Source organism: Mustela nigripes, chromosome 16, assembly GCF_022355385.1.
Source record: "Mustela nigripes isolate SB6536 chromosome 16, MUSNIG.SB6536, whole genome shotgun sequence".
In the NCBI taxonomy this organism is placed as follows: Eukaryota; Metazoa; Chordata; class Mammalia; order Carnivora; family Mustelidae; genus Mustela; species Mustela nigripes.
In genome coordinates this window covers 57,660,207-57,675,544 of record NC_081572.1, presented here as the reverse complement: position 1 = coordinate 57,675,544, position 15,338 = coordinate 57,660,207, and the positions used below count along the sequence as shown (strand labels likewise).

At 61.1% G+C, this 15,338-nt stretch overlaps 1 protein-coding gene and 1 non-coding gene across 2 annotated transcripts in view; both read left to right on the top strand.

Moving 5' to 3' along the window:
• Positions 1–15,338, top strand: part of CHD3 (chromodomain helicase DNA binding protein 3) — a 23,497-nt gene extending 8,159 nt beyond the window's left edge. The window contains 33 exon segments of the mRNA XM_059379856.1: positions 93–286; positions 553–786; positions 981–1,184; positions 1,539–1,750; positions 2,682–2,813; positions 3,194–3,293; positions 3,663–3,854; positions 4,019–4,219; positions 4,546–4,683; positions 4,909–5,030; positions 5,192–5,365; positions 5,494–5,635; positions 5,896–6,027; positions 6,645–6,762; positions 6,938–7,062; positions 7,267–7,498; positions 7,779–7,945; positions 8,380–8,557; positions 8,972–9,037; positions 9,483–9,568; positions 9,706–9,839; positions 10,376–10,520; positions 10,764–10,926; positions 11,029–11,150; positions 11,240–11,375; positions 11,488–11,589; positions 11,769–11,897; positions 12,250–12,358; positions 12,533–12,665; positions 12,934–13,129; positions 14,184–14,347; positions 14,575–14,701; positions 15,125–15,338. Coding sequence (XP_059235839.1) covers positions 93–286; positions 553–786; positions 981–1,184; positions 1,539–1,750; positions 2,682–2,813; positions 3,194–3,293; positions 3,663–3,854; positions 4,019–4,219; positions 4,546–4,683; positions 4,909–5,030; positions 5,192–5,365; positions 5,494–5,635; positions 5,896–6,027; positions 6,645–6,762; positions 6,938–7,062; positions 7,267–7,498; positions 7,779–7,945; positions 8,380–8,557; positions 8,972–9,037; positions 9,483–9,568; positions 9,706–9,839; positions 10,376–10,520; positions 10,764–10,926; positions 11,029–11,150; positions 11,240–11,375; positions 11,488–11,589; positions 11,769–11,897; positions 12,250–12,358; positions 12,533–12,665; positions 12,934–13,129; positions 14,184–14,347; positions 14,575–14,701; positions 15,125–15,246 — 4,931 coding nt within the window. The 3' untranslated portion in view covers positions 15,247–15,338.
• Positions 9,981–10,125, top strand: LOC132004636 (small Cajal body-specific RNA 21). The gene has a single exon (XR_009400589.1). It is a non-coding gene; the product is annotated as a small Cajal body-specific RNA 21 (non-coding RNA).

Below are 15,338 nucleotides of genomic sequence, written 5' to 3'. Positions count from 1 at the left end.
TTTGTTCAGCCTTTCTCTCCCCCATCACTTCTCTCTCTCTCTTTTTCTCTCTCCCCTTCTGTGCCCTTTGCCTGCCCTGGTATACATGACAGTCCTGGGCTGTCCCACAGTGGCCGGGGAGGACGAGGTTGACGGCTACGAGACGGATCACCAGGATTACTGCGAGGTGTGCCAACAGGGTGGGGAAATTATTCTGTGCGACACCTGCCCTCGTGCCTACCACCTCGTCTGCCTTGATCCGGAGCTGGACCGGGCTCCCGAGGGCAAATGGAGCTGCCCCCACTGCGTGAGTACCTGCTGCCCCCTCCCCCTGGGGACCCACCTGTCTGCTTGCTGCCCCCAGATGCCTGGCTTTCTCGGTGGCCAGCCCCCTCCCCCATCCCTCTGCTCCCTCCTTGACGTGTCTGGAGACGGAGGTGTCCCGTTCCTTTGTTCCCGCCCGCCTCCTTTGCCCTTCTAGCAGTCAGGTGTCCCGTGTCTGTCCCTGGCTTCCGGTCTCACTGCCCGTCTTCTCCTTTCTGTCCATCTCCACGTCTGGCCTTGGCCTCCCAGGAGAAGGAGGGTGTGCAGTGGGAGGCCAAGGAGGAGGAGGAGGAGTACGAGGAGGAGGGAGAGGAAGAAGGGGAGAAGGAGGAGGAGGACGACCACATGGAGTACTGCCGCGTGTGTAAGGACGGGGGCGAGCTCCTGTGCTGCGACGCGTGTATCTCCTCCTACCACATTCACTGTCTGAACCCGCCCCTGCCTGACATCCCCAACGGGGAATGGCTGTGTCCCCGATGCACGGTGAGTCGGCCCTTCCTGCTGGGTTTCCTGGCAGCCCCGACTCTTCCCATCTCTGGAACCCCACTGTCTGGCCCCCCTTTCTGTTCCTGTCCCTGCACTTGGCCTTTGACTCCCTCGTGGGACCCCGAACTCCTCCTCCTCTAACGATGGCACTTTTTCCCCATGTTTCCTCCTTGTGCGCGCCTGTCCCCAAGTGCCCTGTGCTGAAAGGCCGTGTGCAGAAGATCCTGCACTGGCGGTGGGGGGAGCCGCCCGTGTCCGTGCCGGCACCCCAGCAGGCCGACGGGAACCCCGATGCCCCGCCACCCCGTCCTCTTCAAGGCCGATCGGAGCGAGAGTTCTTTGTCAAGTGGGTAGGACTGTCCTACTGGCACTGCTCCTGGGCCAAGGAGCTTCAGGTATGCGGCCTGTCCTTCCCGCTCTGTGGGACCCCCATGCTGTTCGTCTCATTCCTCCCTCCGGCCCCAGACCCTTCGCTTGCTTTGGGCCTCGGGCCCTCATACCCTCCCTCCATCCTCAGTCTCTGCGGGAGTCTCCTTCGGCCTCCACTCCTCCCGCCGCCAGCCTCCCTTCCCATTCTGCCCTCAGTCCAGCCCTCAGTCCACCGTGTTCCTGCTCCCATCAGCCTGTCCTATGTTTGCCCAGTCCGCTGAATGTCTGTCCTCCCCATGCTGCTCCCCCCGGGGGCTGGTCCCCTGTGGTCCTCTTCGGATGCTGGGACCATCTCGTCCCCTCCCTCTGTGCCCCATCAGCTGGAGATCTTCCACTTGGTGATGTACCGGAACTACCAGAGGAAAAACGACATGGATGAGCCCCCGCCCCTGGACTACGGCTCCGGTGAGGACGACGGCAAGAGTGACAAACGCAAGGTCAAGGACCCGCACTACGCGGAGATGGAGGAGAAGTACTATCGCTTTGGCATCAAGCCAGAATGGATGACCGTCCACCGCATCATCAACCACAGGTGAGTCTCCGGCCTCCCACTCATTCACCCATGCTGTCCCCTACCCTACTGCCACTGCCACCCCGCTAGAGGCTGTATCACTGCACCCAGCACCTGGTGCGCCTGCGGGGCTCCAGCTGCGTTTCTCGGGCATCCAGGTGGAGAGAAACCAGACGTAGAGTCCAGGCCCGTGTGACCCCTTCCCTGTGGCCTCTGATCTAATGATCTGCAAGGCTGGGTATCAGGCCACAAAGGCCAACGTGAGAAACACGGTTTAGCCAACCTGTGTTTGTTGTGCTGCTTTCTTCGTGGTGCATGTTACCACCAGACATTGTCCACGCGCATGTTTACTGGGTCGTCACTGCCTTCCGCACCGAGCGTGAGCTCTGTGGACTTGGGGTCCCTTGTCTGTTCGTGCCTCACTGCTGAGTCAGCCCTGCCTGGAACGGGGCCTCCCGCCCAATGGCTGTTTAGTTAAGACTGATTAGACGAAGCCCCAAGGGTTTTCTGGTCGTAGATTTCTTTTTCTTTTTCTTTTTTTAAATTTTAAAATATTATTTTTATTTATTTGACAGCGACAGAGAGATAGCGAGAGCAGGCACAGGAGCAGGGGGCGTGGGAGTGGGAAAGCAGGCTTACCGCCGAGCAGGGAGCCCGATGGGGGGGCTCCCAGATCGCAGAACTCTGGGATCATGACATGAGCCAAAGGCAGACGCCCAACGACTAAGCCACCCAGGCGCCCCTCTGGTCGTAGATTTCCAAGCAGCCATGCTGGAAAGCATAGGGTGGGATTTCAGTTGTCCTAAATTCCCTCCCGGGGGCCCCTCGTTGAGGATGAGGTGACAAAGGCTAGCTGTTGGCTGATCATCGTGTTTATATGATGATTTCTTTCTGATTGTGGTCCATGTTCTTTTTCTCCTCCTGCTCTTTCTCTTGGTCTTCTGCCCCGCAGTGTGGATAAAAAGGGGAATTACCACTATCTCGTGAAATGGCGGGACTTGCCCTATGACCAGTCCACGTGGGAGGAGGATGAAATGAACATCCCCGAGTATGAAGACCACAAACAGAGCTACTGGAGACACCGGTGAGGGGGCCAGGCCGTGGAGTGGAGTCTGAGGACAGGGGAGCGAAAGCCAGCCCCTTGGGCAAGGGGAGGTCCGGGAGGGGCAGAGCCGACCTGAAATCGAGGGCAGTAGCAGCCGGTGCTAGGTTGTCTGGGGTGGGACGGGTGGAGGAAGGAACAGTGTGAGGAACAGACGTCAGGTGCAGTCATGGGGAGAGGGGATGCCGAGGACTGGGGGTGGTGGGCGCTGTTGGCACTGGATGTAAAAGGGGTGAAGGTAAAAACTCTGGAAGAAAGGAACTGTGAGATGTTTAAGGAAAGTGAGAGGGAGGTCTGGAGTGGGTTCAGGAGAGAGCGAGGTTCCGAGGAGCAGGCCTCACTCATACCTGCTCTTCTCGCAGAGAACTGATCATGGGGGAGGACCCCGCCCAGCCCCGCAAGTATAAGAAGAAGAAGAAGGAGCTGCAGGGCGACGGGCCACCCAGTTCTCCTACTAACGATGTAAGTCCTCCCTCTCAGCCTCTCTCCCGTTTCTAGATCTAGGCGATTGCAGATTGCCCTGGGCCTCCAGACAGGACTTCCCCGAAGTTTCAGCAGCCTCCCTGGACGGTGTCCAGCCTGCCCCAAGCATGGCTAGGAGATCGGCCTAAAGGGCCAGAGAGAAGCTTGACGCCCCAGCACCCGGGGCTGCCCCCACCCCTGCTGCCTTCCTCATGCCAGTGCTGGAGGGGGAGGGACCGAGGTCTAGAACTTCCCGTAAGCTCAGGCATCACGGAGGGAACCGTGATCCCGCCTGAGCCTCTGTGCCAGCGAGGGGGGCGGAGGAGCCCTGACCGTCCCCCTGAGCGCTCAGACGTCTTGACTCCACAGCCTACGGTGAAATACGAGAGCCAGCCGCGGTTCATCACAGCCACGGGCGGCACACTGCACATGTACCAGCTGGAGGGCTTGAACTGGCTGCGCTTCTCCTGGGCCCAGGGGACCGACACCATCCTGGCTGACGAGATGGGGCTGGGCAAGACCATCCAGACTATCGTCTTCCTCTACTCGCTCTATAAGGAGGTACTGGACACAGGGGCCCTCGGAGGGACTGGGGAAGGTTCTGGAAGGTGGGAGTGGATGGAGGCTGAGGCCACGGGGGACTGTGGGGAGGCGGGCAGCAACCAGAGGACTGGGGCGACCGCCTCAACCCCTGAATGATGGTCTCCCCAACCCTCAACTCACAGGGCCACACAAAGGGTCCCTTCCTGGTGAGCGCCCCCCTCTCGACCATCATTAACTGGGAGCGGGAGTTCCAGATGTGGGCACCCAAGTTCTACGTAGTGACGTACACGGGTGACAAGGACAGCCGGGCCATCATCCGTGAGAACGAGTTTTCCTTCGAAGACAACGCCATCAAAGGTGGCAAGAAAGCTTTTAAGATGAAGGTATGCCCCTTGAGCTCGTCTACTTGGAGACCCCCAGGTGTTATTTCATTGTCCCCCACTGGCATTTAACTCTCTGAGCTTTCTCCTTCTTTCACCCCCCGCCCCGCTCCTGCCCTGGAGACGTACACTTCTGCCCATGCCGGACATGGGGTAGAGGTTGGGGGCTGTGTCCAGTCATCCCCGGGTGGAGCCCACGTGGCAGGACGCGGTGGCTGGCTCCCCCGGCAGGCGCAGGCAGGACGGGGTGTCCGGGGAAAGCACGGGGCTAGAGGTCTGGGTGCCCGGGCATCGGGTGGCAGCCGCACGGACCATGGCTATGTTGGCAGAGGGAGGCCCAGGTCAAGTTCCACGTTCTGCTGACCTCGTACGAACTGATCACCATCGACCAGGCCGCCCTCGGCTCCATCCGCTGGGCCTGCCTCGTCGTAGACGAAGCCCATCGGCTCAAGAATAACCAGTCCAAGGTGAGTGACACACCCAGACCTCCCAGTCTGGCCCTGCTTGTGAGAAGGAAGGTTCTGGACTTTCTGCAGCCCGGAACAGGGAAGGAGTCCAGGTTGGGTGAGAAGGAGGACTGGAGATTCGGGGCTTGTAATCCCGGACAGAGCACAGAAAAAGTCGGGCTGTGTGGTCCAGCTGCTTGCCACTAACGGGCCCATTCTCCTGCCTCTCCTTGCCTCATTTTCTAGTTTTTCAGGGTCCTCAATGGCTACAAGATAGATCATAAGTTGCTGCTGACCGGGACTCCGTTGCAGAATAACCTGGAGGAGCTCTTCCACCTGCTGAATTTCCTCACCCCAGAGAGGTTTAAGTAAGTGACCCCCCCCCCCCAGGGTGGTGTGTGGACCTGCGGCGAGGAGGGGCTGAGAACAGGGGCAGGCGGAGGGTTCCCCGAGGTGAAGAACGAAGCCTGAGGCTAGGCACAAAGAACCCGATGGCCTGATCAGTTCTTTGTCTCCTTCCGCCTGCTAGCAACCTGGAGGGCTTTCTGGAGGAGTTTGCGGACATCTCCAAAGAAGACCAGATTAAGAAGCTGCACGATTTGCTGGGGCCGCACATGCTGCGGAGGCTCAAGGCTGATGTCTTCAAGAACATGCCAGCCAAGACAGAGCTCATCGTCCGGGTGGAGCTCAGCCCCATGCAGAAGTGAGATGAGAGCCGGGCCACCTGGGCCAAGGGGGCTGGGGGTGCTGAGGGCAGCCTTCCAGGAGGCGGCAGCCTCCTCACTTCTCCCCTGGTCCTGTCTCTTCCGCGCCCCGCACCCTGGTGTTCAGGAAATACTACAAGTACATCCTGACTCGGAACTTCGAGGCCTTGAACTCGCGAGGTGGCGGGAACCAGGTGTCGCTGCTCAACATCATGATGGATCTGAAGAAGTGTTGCAACCACCCCTACCTCTTCCCTGTGGCGGCCATGGTGACGCACACACGGGGGGCTGCCAGCATGCTGCTGTCCGAAGATGGGGTGGAGGGCTGCCGGTTTGGGGGGTGGGGGGGGCAGAAGCAGGCCTGGAGCTGGGCGGTGGGCGGCAGTGGGGCACAGGCATGGGATTGCCCAGGGGAGCAGGAAGTCATAAGGGGCGGAGACTGGATTTGGGTCCTGGGCTTTCTAGGCTGTGTCGGAACACAGGGGCGCTCTCCCTGACCCTCTCGTCCTTTTTGCTCCCTTCTCGGCAGGAATCCCCCAAACTCCCCAGTGGAGCCTACGAGGGTGGGGCGCTTATTAAGGCGTCTGGCAAGCTCATGCTCTTACAGAAGATGTTACGGAAGCTGAAGGAGCAAGGACACAGAGTGCTCATCTTCTCACAGGTGACCTGCACCCGTAGCTCTGTGTCGCCCCCAAGGCCAGTCCCTTACCTTGTTCCTCATGGCTCCCATGGCGTGAGAGGTCAGGAGGTGGCACTCTTGAGAGGCTCTGGTCTGGCAGCGTTCCTCTTGGCCTCTGACCCCTGTTCTTAGCTTAGGTCATTGGAAGTTGCAGGCCAGCTTCTTGGAAGCCAGACGGGGAGCAGGGGTAGGGGAGCCCATGTCTCCTTGGGGTTGTCTCCTGGAGGTCGTCTCTGGGACCGATAGTGTTCCTTAGCCACGGGAGAGGAGAGGAAAGGAGAGCACAGCACAGAGGTCTTGGAACACTGACAAAGCAGTGGGTCTGCTCTCCAGAAAGCCACCCAGAGAGACAATTCCATACAGATCTTCCGGGCATTTGTAGATGTCCCTGGAACCTCGTGGGTCTCAGAGGGGAAGGGATGCTAAGTCAAGCATGTGTGACAAGAAAGTGGGGCAAGGAAGGGCAGGGGTAGAGGAGCACCCCCGGGAAGTGGGCGTCATGGCCAAGGGGGGTGGAAGCAACAAAGGGATGGTCAGGGCACGCCGTGCCTGGCCCACTGCTTCATCATTCCAGACTCCGTCCTTCTCTCCGACCGTAGATGACCAAGATGTTGGACCTGTTGGAGGACTTTTTAGACTACGAAGGCTACAAGTATGAGCGCATTGACGGCGGCATCACAGGCGCTCTGAGGCAGGAGGCCATCGATCGGTTCAACGGTGAGGGGGGATGCCTGCTGGGCACGCAAGGCCTGAGCCACCTGCACTTGGGTCCCTGAAACGGGAGGGTATCTGTCACCTGGCTGCTGCATGGGTGGCATGGTGGTCTGCGGCCGGGGGGCGTCTCAGAGTTGGCCGCACGGCACAGCTGCCGAATCTCGCTGTCCCCTCCTAGCTCCCGGGGCCCAACAGTTCTGCTTCCTGCTGTCCACTCGTGCCGGGGGCCTGGGCATCAACCTGGCCACTGCAGACACGGTCATCATCTTCGATTCTGACTGGAACCCCCATAACGACATCCAGGTGGGAGCTGGCCTCCTGGATCCCCTGCACCCGTAGCAGGGGGATGCAGGTTTCCGGCTGAGGGGGTCATGTCCAGGGTCAGAGAGAGAGCTTTCAGTGGGGGTAGAAGACCCTTCCTTGCCGGCGGCCTTTCCCCAGCACGTGGGGCCCATCTCCCTGGCCGCTCCCCTTGTCCATCCGCACTTCCGCCTCCTGCCCGCACAGGCCTTCAGCCGCGCACACCGCATCGGCCAGGCCAACAAGGTGATGATTTACCGGTTTGTGACCCGCGCGTCCGTGGAAGAGAGGATCACCCAAGTGGCCAAGAGGAAGATGATGCTCACTCACCTGGTGGTGCGGCCCGGGCTGGGCTCCAAGGCCGGCTCCATGTCCAAGCAGGAGCTGGACGACATCCTCAAGTTCGGCACCGAGGAGTTGTTCAAGGACGAGAACGAGGGTGAGAACCTGCCCCGCGGCTTCCTGAAGCCAGGCCCTGCGCTCCCGGGCACACTTGTCTTCGGGAACCCCTGAAGAAAAGCTCTTCCATGCGTACCCTGGGAGAAGCGTGGCCCTTTCTCCTCCACTGAGGGTTGGAAGGCCCGACGTGTCTGCAGACTCCTTGGGGAAGGGTCTTCTCCTCCAGTGCTCCCGTGAGAAGGAAGCGAAGTTGGAAAGCTTTGCACGGATTTTCCTCCGGTTGGAACTCACAGTCTCCTCTGGTTCCCCGTCTCCACCAGGGGAGAACAAGGAGGAGGACAGCAGCGTGATTCACTACGACAACGAGGCCATCGCTCGGCTGTTGGACCGGAACCAGGATGCGACGGAGGACACGGATGTGCAGAACATGAACGAGTATCTCAGCTCCTTCAAGGTGGCCCAGTATGTGGTGCGGGAGGAAGACAAGGTGAGACGCCAGGGTGGGCGCCGTGTACCCTGGGCCACCTCTGCGGGGCAGCGTCCGTGGGCTTGAATGGGGAGTCTGCGGGGAGTCTGAGCTCTTACCGTAACGCCGGGCAAAAGGCAGAACAGCTCCTTGGTTTGAGGGGTGAGACCAGACTTTGGGGAGAACCTTGGGGGAGAAAGTACCAATACACAGAGGGTGTCTGCGAGTCAGGGTGGGACAGATGCGGGTGGCGCCGGAGGACAGGCTCAGGGGAGACGTGGGGAGCAGGGAGGAGAAGCCCGCTGCAGGTAAGAGACGAAGAGGACGTGCGGTGTCCAGAAGATTCTCGCGGGAGTCGCAGAGGCCAGGCGGCGGGGAAGTAGGCATGCGGTTGCGGGCCGTGAGCGCTGGGCACCGGCGAGGGAAGCTGTGAGTGTGCGTTGTGCTGCCTGCAGATTGAGGAGATCGAACGAGAGATCATCAAGCAGGAGGAGAACGTGGACCCCGACTACTGGGAGAAGCTGCTGCGGCACCACTACGAGCAGCAGCAGGAGGACCTGGCCCGCAACCTGGGCAAGGGCAAGCGTGTCCGGAAGCAGGTCAACTACAACGATGCCGCCCAGGAGGACCAGGGTGAGCCCCAGAGGGAGGGACCGGGAAGGGAGGTGCGCTGGCCAGGAGCCTGGAGGCCTGGGGCAAGGGGGTGGGCACATAGAGGGAGAGGGAGGCCTAGGGGTCAGGGCCGCCCCCCCCTAGAGGGACAGGAGCTTCAGAAGGGTCTGCAGGAGCTGCCTAGAGGCTGGGCAGGCTTGCGGGTGGTCCCAGCCAGCTGGTGGCTGCAGGGGCCCGCCGGACACCCAGAGTCCTCGCCTGGCACCTGAGGTGCAGGGCTGGGGACCGGGTACATGGTGACTGGACCCCATCCAGGATATGTGGCCTCAGTGTCCGACAGCATTGGCGGGGGGGGGGGGGCGGCTCCAGCCAGAAAGAGCCCCCGGGGGGGCTTACCCTGGGAGCTGGCCCTGATGCAGTGCCCTCTCCCCACAGATAACCAGTCCGAGTACTCAGTGGGATCGGAGGAGGAGGATGAAGACTTCGACGAGCGTCCAGAAGGTGGCACCTGTTTCCTGATTTCCTGCCGTAGCTCTTCCCGGTTCACTCCCTGGTGTCCTTTAAGTCCGTGGTTTTTCCATAAACGAGTGCTTCTCTGTTGACTGAGTAAAGATCGCGGATAAAAAGAACGGAACGTCCGTTAGTTTTTCCACTGTCAAAATGGGGCATAGAGAATCGTATGGGCTGGGATGTCTAGAAGGAAAATCGAGAAAGTTTATAGTTTACGTTCTCCCCTCTGGCCCGGCTACTAGTCCTGTAAGGGGACCCGTTTCTTCTAGACCGTTTCTAGGTCAAAAAGCACTTAAAAGGAAATTAGAAGCGCCTGAGACTTGTGTTAGGCCTTCCCCGGATTCTGTGTCTCAGGGGCTGGGTGTGGAGAAGGATTAATGGGTGGAGGAGGTGGGGGACCCCCTAACCAGGCCACCCTCCCTTCCCCCACACCCAGGGCGTCGACAATCAAAGAGGCAGCTCCGGAATGAGAAGGACAAGCCACTCCCTCCGCTGCTGGCGCGAGTTGGGGGCAACATTGAGGTGGGAGCCAGCCTCAGGCCTCCAAGTATCCCCTTGGGGGTGGGGCCCCGAGGCTGAGTTCCCTGGGGTTGGGGGTCCTAGTAGTGAGACTCCCTCACCGGATATTGACAGTCCACGCCCTCCCTTGCGGCCCCCAGGTGCTGGGATTCAACACCCGGCAGCGCAAGGCCTTCCTCAACGCTGTGATGCGCTGGGGGATGCCACCACAGGACGCCTTCACCACCCAGTGGCTGGTGCGGGACCTGAGGGGCAAGACAGAGAAGGAGTTCAAGTGAGCACTGGTGCTGCGGGCCCAGCGGGCTGTGGGCTGGGGGAGCTCCGGGTGTGCTTGTGTCTTGGCGGCCACCACGTGATGTGAACTTACTCAGCTGACTGCCATGCTCCCGGCCACATGGCCTGGTCCGATCTTTCCGGGCTCGATTTCCTGGGACGTGGGCTCAGCCTGCCCCACCTCCCCTCAGCCGAGCCTAGAGCACAGAGGCCTGGCTGCCCCCCGCCTGCAGGGGAGAGGCGCTGGAGAGGGGCGCCTGGCCCCGGGCTGTCCTGGCCTCACACTTACTGGCCGGGGAGCTGGTAGACAGGATGACGAGCTGACTGATGGGGCCTAGGAACGAAGTACCAAGGCCAAGGACCCCAGGGAGAGACAGGGTGGGGGGGGGGGGGGGGGGGGGGGTCCTGGGGAGATTGGTAGGCTCTGGGCAGTGTAGGGTTTTAGGGTGTCGGTAAGCCCTGTGCCCTCATCACCGCCTCGCCACCCGCACCCCCTGCCCGGCCCTCCTAACCTGCATCCCACCCTACACTTCCCAGAGCCTATGTGTCTCTGTTCATGCGTCACCTCTGTGAGCCCGGGGCAGATGGCTCAGAGACCTTTGCTGATGGTGTCCCTCGGGAGGGCCTGAGTCGCCAGCAAGTGCTGACCCGGATTGGAGTCATGTCTCTCGTCAAGAAGAAGGTATCAGTCTGTCCTTCGCCCAGAGTCGAGCTGGTCCCCTAGGCCCCATCCCCACGCTGCCTGGCATCCCTGGGTTCTGGATTCAGACTGGCGGGAGAGCTTCCTGTGTGGCTAGTACCTGCAGCTGACCCGTCCCTGCCACCCTCTGCCCATCTTGGGGCCTGCAGCTGACCTGTCTCTACCACCCCCTACCCCCTCAGTGCCTGTAGCTGACCCATTCCTACCGCTCCCTGCCGCTCTCAGGTACAGGAATTTGAGCACATCAATGGGCGCTGGTCGATGCCCGAGCTGATGCCCGACCCCAGCGCCGACTCTAAGCGTTCCTCCAGAGCTTCCTCTCCTACCAAAACGTCTCCCACCACCCCTGAGGCCTCTGCTACCAACAGTCCTTGCACTTCGAAGCCTGGTAACTAGACGGCAGGAGAGATGGGGGTGGGGCTGGAGCCCTAGGACAGGGACTGGAGTCAGGGTGGGGTTTTCTGCCTCCTCACTCTGCTTCCCGCTGCAGCTACCCCAGCTCCTAGTGAGAAAGGAGATGGCGTGAGGACACCGCTTGAAAAGGATGAAGCAGAAAACCAGGAGGAGAAGCCTGAGAAGAACAGCAAAATCGGGGAGAAGATGGAGACAGAGGTATGTGGCTGCCTGGCTCCCGCAGGGGGTGCGAGTGAGAGGGCCTGGTGCCTGGTTCTGCTTCATCCTGACTCCATCCTGACTCCTAGGCTGATGTCCCTAGCCCAGCCCCATCACTTGGGGAGCGGCTGGAGTCCAGAAAGATCCCTCTAGAGGAGGAGGTGCCGGGAGTCCCTGGAGAAATGGAGCCCGAGCCTGGGTACCGGGGGGACAGAGAGAAGTCAGGTGGGTGCATGGGCTTAGGGGTGATGAGGGGCTTAGACTCCAGGAGCTCCCTCTTCTGGGGCCATGGGATGAGGGTGACATCCTCCCTTCCTGTCCCTTACCCCTCCCACAGCCACAGAGTCGACGCCAGGAGAGAGGGGGGAGGAGAAGCCGTTGGATGGCCAGGAGCACAGGGAGAGGCCGGAGGGGGAAACAGGGGATTTGGGCAAGAGAGGTAATGGGTGGAAGCGCTGTGCCCCGGGTCCTTGAGGGCATCGGGAGGTGGAGTCCAGGGGAGCCGAAGCCTGGGGCCTGGGGGGTAGTTGCTCCAGGCCAGGCCAGTCCAGGGAATAGCGTTGGGAGCCGGGAGGGGCCTGAGCACAGCGGTGAGCTCTGCCTCGTCTGCCCTAGCAGAAGACGTGAAAGGGGAGCGGGAGCTGCGGCCGGGGCCTCCCCGGGATGAGCCTCGGCCCAACAGCCGGCGCGAGGAGAAGGTGGAGAAGCCCCGGTTCATGTTCAACATCGCAGACGGAGGCTTCACAGGTGGGCGCCCTTCACCGGGATGTGCTTGCCCTCTCAGGCTCCCTTGTGGTGCCTGCCTTTTGTTCCAAGTCGCTGCTGGTAGGGCAGGCTTGCACCCCACCTGCCGTCCTCCTTGGCTGCACTCCGGACTCCTGAGCCCTCTTTACCCTTCCTCGATTCCTGGTCTGAACTTGAGCCTTGCTTGTAACAGCTTTTGGTCCTCAGCGTGAACCAGACCTTTCCATCTTCTCCCTAAAGAGCCCTCGGTCCTCTCCCCCAGACTCGGGTCCTTCCCTTCTGACTGCCGCCGAGCTGGCCATGGTTCTCACACTGCTGACACACCCCATGTCTCTCTCTCTGGCCCGCTTTCCAGAGCTTCACACGCTGTGGCAGAACGAGGAGCGGGCGGCTATTTGCTCCGGGAAACTCAATGAGATCTGGCACCGAAGACATGACTATTGGCTTCTGGCCGGGATTGTCCTGTATCCTTCGATAGAAATGCAGGAAAAAAGCGGTTTTTTCAACCTGGATGGGGGAGGAGTCCACACCCCGGGAAGGGGGTGGTGTCACCCTGGGGGGACGGGCAAGAGGAAATGAGTGTGGACCGCACAGTGCCTCCCTGTTTGGTTCCTTGACGGCCCCTTCCTGCATCGCAGCCACGGCTACGCACGGTGGCAGGACATCCAAAATGACGCTCAGTTTGCCATCATCAATGAGCCGTTTAAAACTGAAGCCAATAAGGGGAACTTTCTGGAGATGAAAAATAAGTTCCTGGCCCGGAGATTCAAGGTGGGGACCCAGGAGAGGAGGGACCGTGGTGAAGAGGGGTTCGGGTCAGAGCGGGGGTCCAGGTGTGGTTGGAACGTGGGGACGGCTAACTCCTGTAGGGGGACAGCCAGGTAGACCCTTGTATCTGGGACCGGGATGTGTTGGGGTCAGTGTGGGCTTGGTGGAAGGCTGGGGTGCTCTGGGCCAGCAGGAAGGGCAGTGTGGGTCTCCAGCGGGCCCGGCTGCTGGCAGATGCCCACGCCCCCCCACTCCCCTCCGGGCCCCCCAGCTCCTGGAGCAGGCGCTGGTGATCGAGGAGCAGCTTCGGCGGGCGGCCTACCTGAACCTGTCCCAGGAGCCGGCGCACCCCGCCATGGCCCTCCACGCCCGCTTCGCCGAGGCCGAATGCCTGGCCGAGAGCCACCAGCACCTCTCCAAGGAGTCGCTGGCGGGGAACAAGCCGGCCAACGCCGTCCTGCACAAGGGTAAGGGCCGCGGCGGCCCCGCGCGGGGGAGGGCCCACAGCGCTGCGTAAGTCTTCACCCCGCACCCTTCAAAATTTTCCCACCCCTCTGACCCCTTTACCCTCCGTACCACCCCCCTCTGACCTCTGCCCCCCCCCCCAACCCCCACCCCCCAGCCACCCCGTGGTTTTGAGCCTCTTGGGTTTGTGCAAGCCGGCCCTCATCCGTCCTAAGAGCATTCACACCAGCGCCTGGCGGAGGGGCCGGCCCCCCTCACCCAGAGTCTGTGAGACTGTGGCGCGTCCCTCCGCAGGGCCGAAGTCCTCCGTTGGCCCACACGCCTGCCCTACAGCTAATAGCACCCTCTCCGGGGCCGTGGCCTGTGTGTAGTCCCCCAGAGTCCTTACCCCCAGTCGCACAAGTCATGTACCCCCACCCACTGCGTCTCGCTCACCCCACCAGGCAGAAACTACCCCTGTCCCACCCTGTGATCCTCTCCCCGAAACTTCCCTTTGACTCCAACCCTTCCTCCCAAACCCTCTTCCCCTGATGATGATAGATTCGACTCCAGACCCCTCTAACCATCTAACCCTGTCTGACTAGCAACTGACTCGTGGCCCCTTGGATTCCTGTTTTAATTCCCCAAATCTGTAATGCTGATTCTCTAATCTCCCTTCCCCTCACACATGAAAACCTCGACTCCTGAAATCTGTGACACCAGTTACCGCCTCCCACGTCTCCTGACTATTTCCTCCCCGTCATCCCCACCCACAAAACGTCACTCTTGCAGTATGGAATGTTCTGACGACCCCCCGCCCCATGTCTCCCGATGTCCCTCTGCCTCCCGTGTCCTGTGCTCTCTCTCTGTCTATCCTCTGCTCATCTGGTCTCTCTCCTTCTTTCTCTCCTTCGAGTCGCTCTTTCTGTCTCCTTCTGTCATCTTCTTGGTCTCTGGTTCCTTGGTGTCTCTTTCTCCCTCTCTTTGTGTCCCTCTGACTCCTCGTCGTTTCCTGGCTCCATCCCTCCCTTTCCCTGTCTTTCTCTTGCCCTTCTTTCTCCGTGGCCCGGGCCCCAGTTCTGAACCAGCTGGAGGAGTTGCTGAGCGACATGAAGGCGGACGTGACCCGCCTGCCGGCCACGCTGTCCCGAATCCCCCCCATCGCAGCCCGCCTGCAGATGTCCGAGCGCAGCATCCTCAGCCGGCTGGCCAGCAAGGGCACGGAGCCTCACCCCACACCGGTAACCCTCTTTCCCCCCAACTCCAGTTGTCCCTGCTGGTCCTCCTCCGACCCCCACACACACGCTTCCGGCAGCTCTCGACGGTGTGGAGAAACGACTTGCTGGGACACACTCCTCACCCTCGAGTCTCCCCGCCTGTATGTGATCCCCTCGGGAGTGCTGGAGCGGGGCCCCCATTGTCCCCTCAGACTTTGGAGCCTCTCACATGGGCGCGTGCTCTCTTCCAGGCCTTTCCCCCGGGGCCCTACGCTACGCCTCCGGGGTACGGGGCGGCCTTCAGCGCCGCCCCCGTCGGGGCCCTGGCCGCCGCCGGCGCCAACTACAGCCAGATGCCTGCAGGCTCCTTCATCACAGGTGAGCTCCCTGCTTGTCTGAGCTTCGGCCCTGCCTAGCCCCCCTTTACCTGTCCAGCCCATCTCGCTTCCTTGCGAGTTTCTACAGTTTTATGAAACCGAGTCTTTCTGGCCTTTGTTCTTCCCAAACCCGACTTCTCTTCCGTTCCCACTGTCCGAAATGCCACCAAAGGTGTCAGTGGCTTTAACCACTACCTCCAGGAAGGAGAATCGGAGCTCGGAAAGGGGGTATGGTGAGGGTCGGGACGGGGTCTGTCATGGGCACCGGGACTCCCAGGGACAGGGGTTCGCCCTGCTCCCATCCCTGCTGCCCTGGGAACTAAGTAGCAGTGGCAGGAGGTAATCTAGCTGTCACATGCTATGGTCAAGAGGCCACGTTTGGGAGCGAAGCTGGGGTTCACGCCCTTGCCTCCTTCCCAAACAGCCGCCACCAACGGCCCTCCAGTGCTGGTGAAGAAGGAGAAGGAAATGGTGGGGGCGCTGGTGTCAGACGGGCTGGATCGGAAGGAGCCCCGAGCCGGGGAGGTGATCTGTATAGACGACTGACAGGCTCCCAGGCCAGCGCATCACCCAGGCCCCGTGCCCGAGGCCGACCCCCAGCTCAGGCTCTGGGACCTGCTGCCAATCCTCCACCTTCC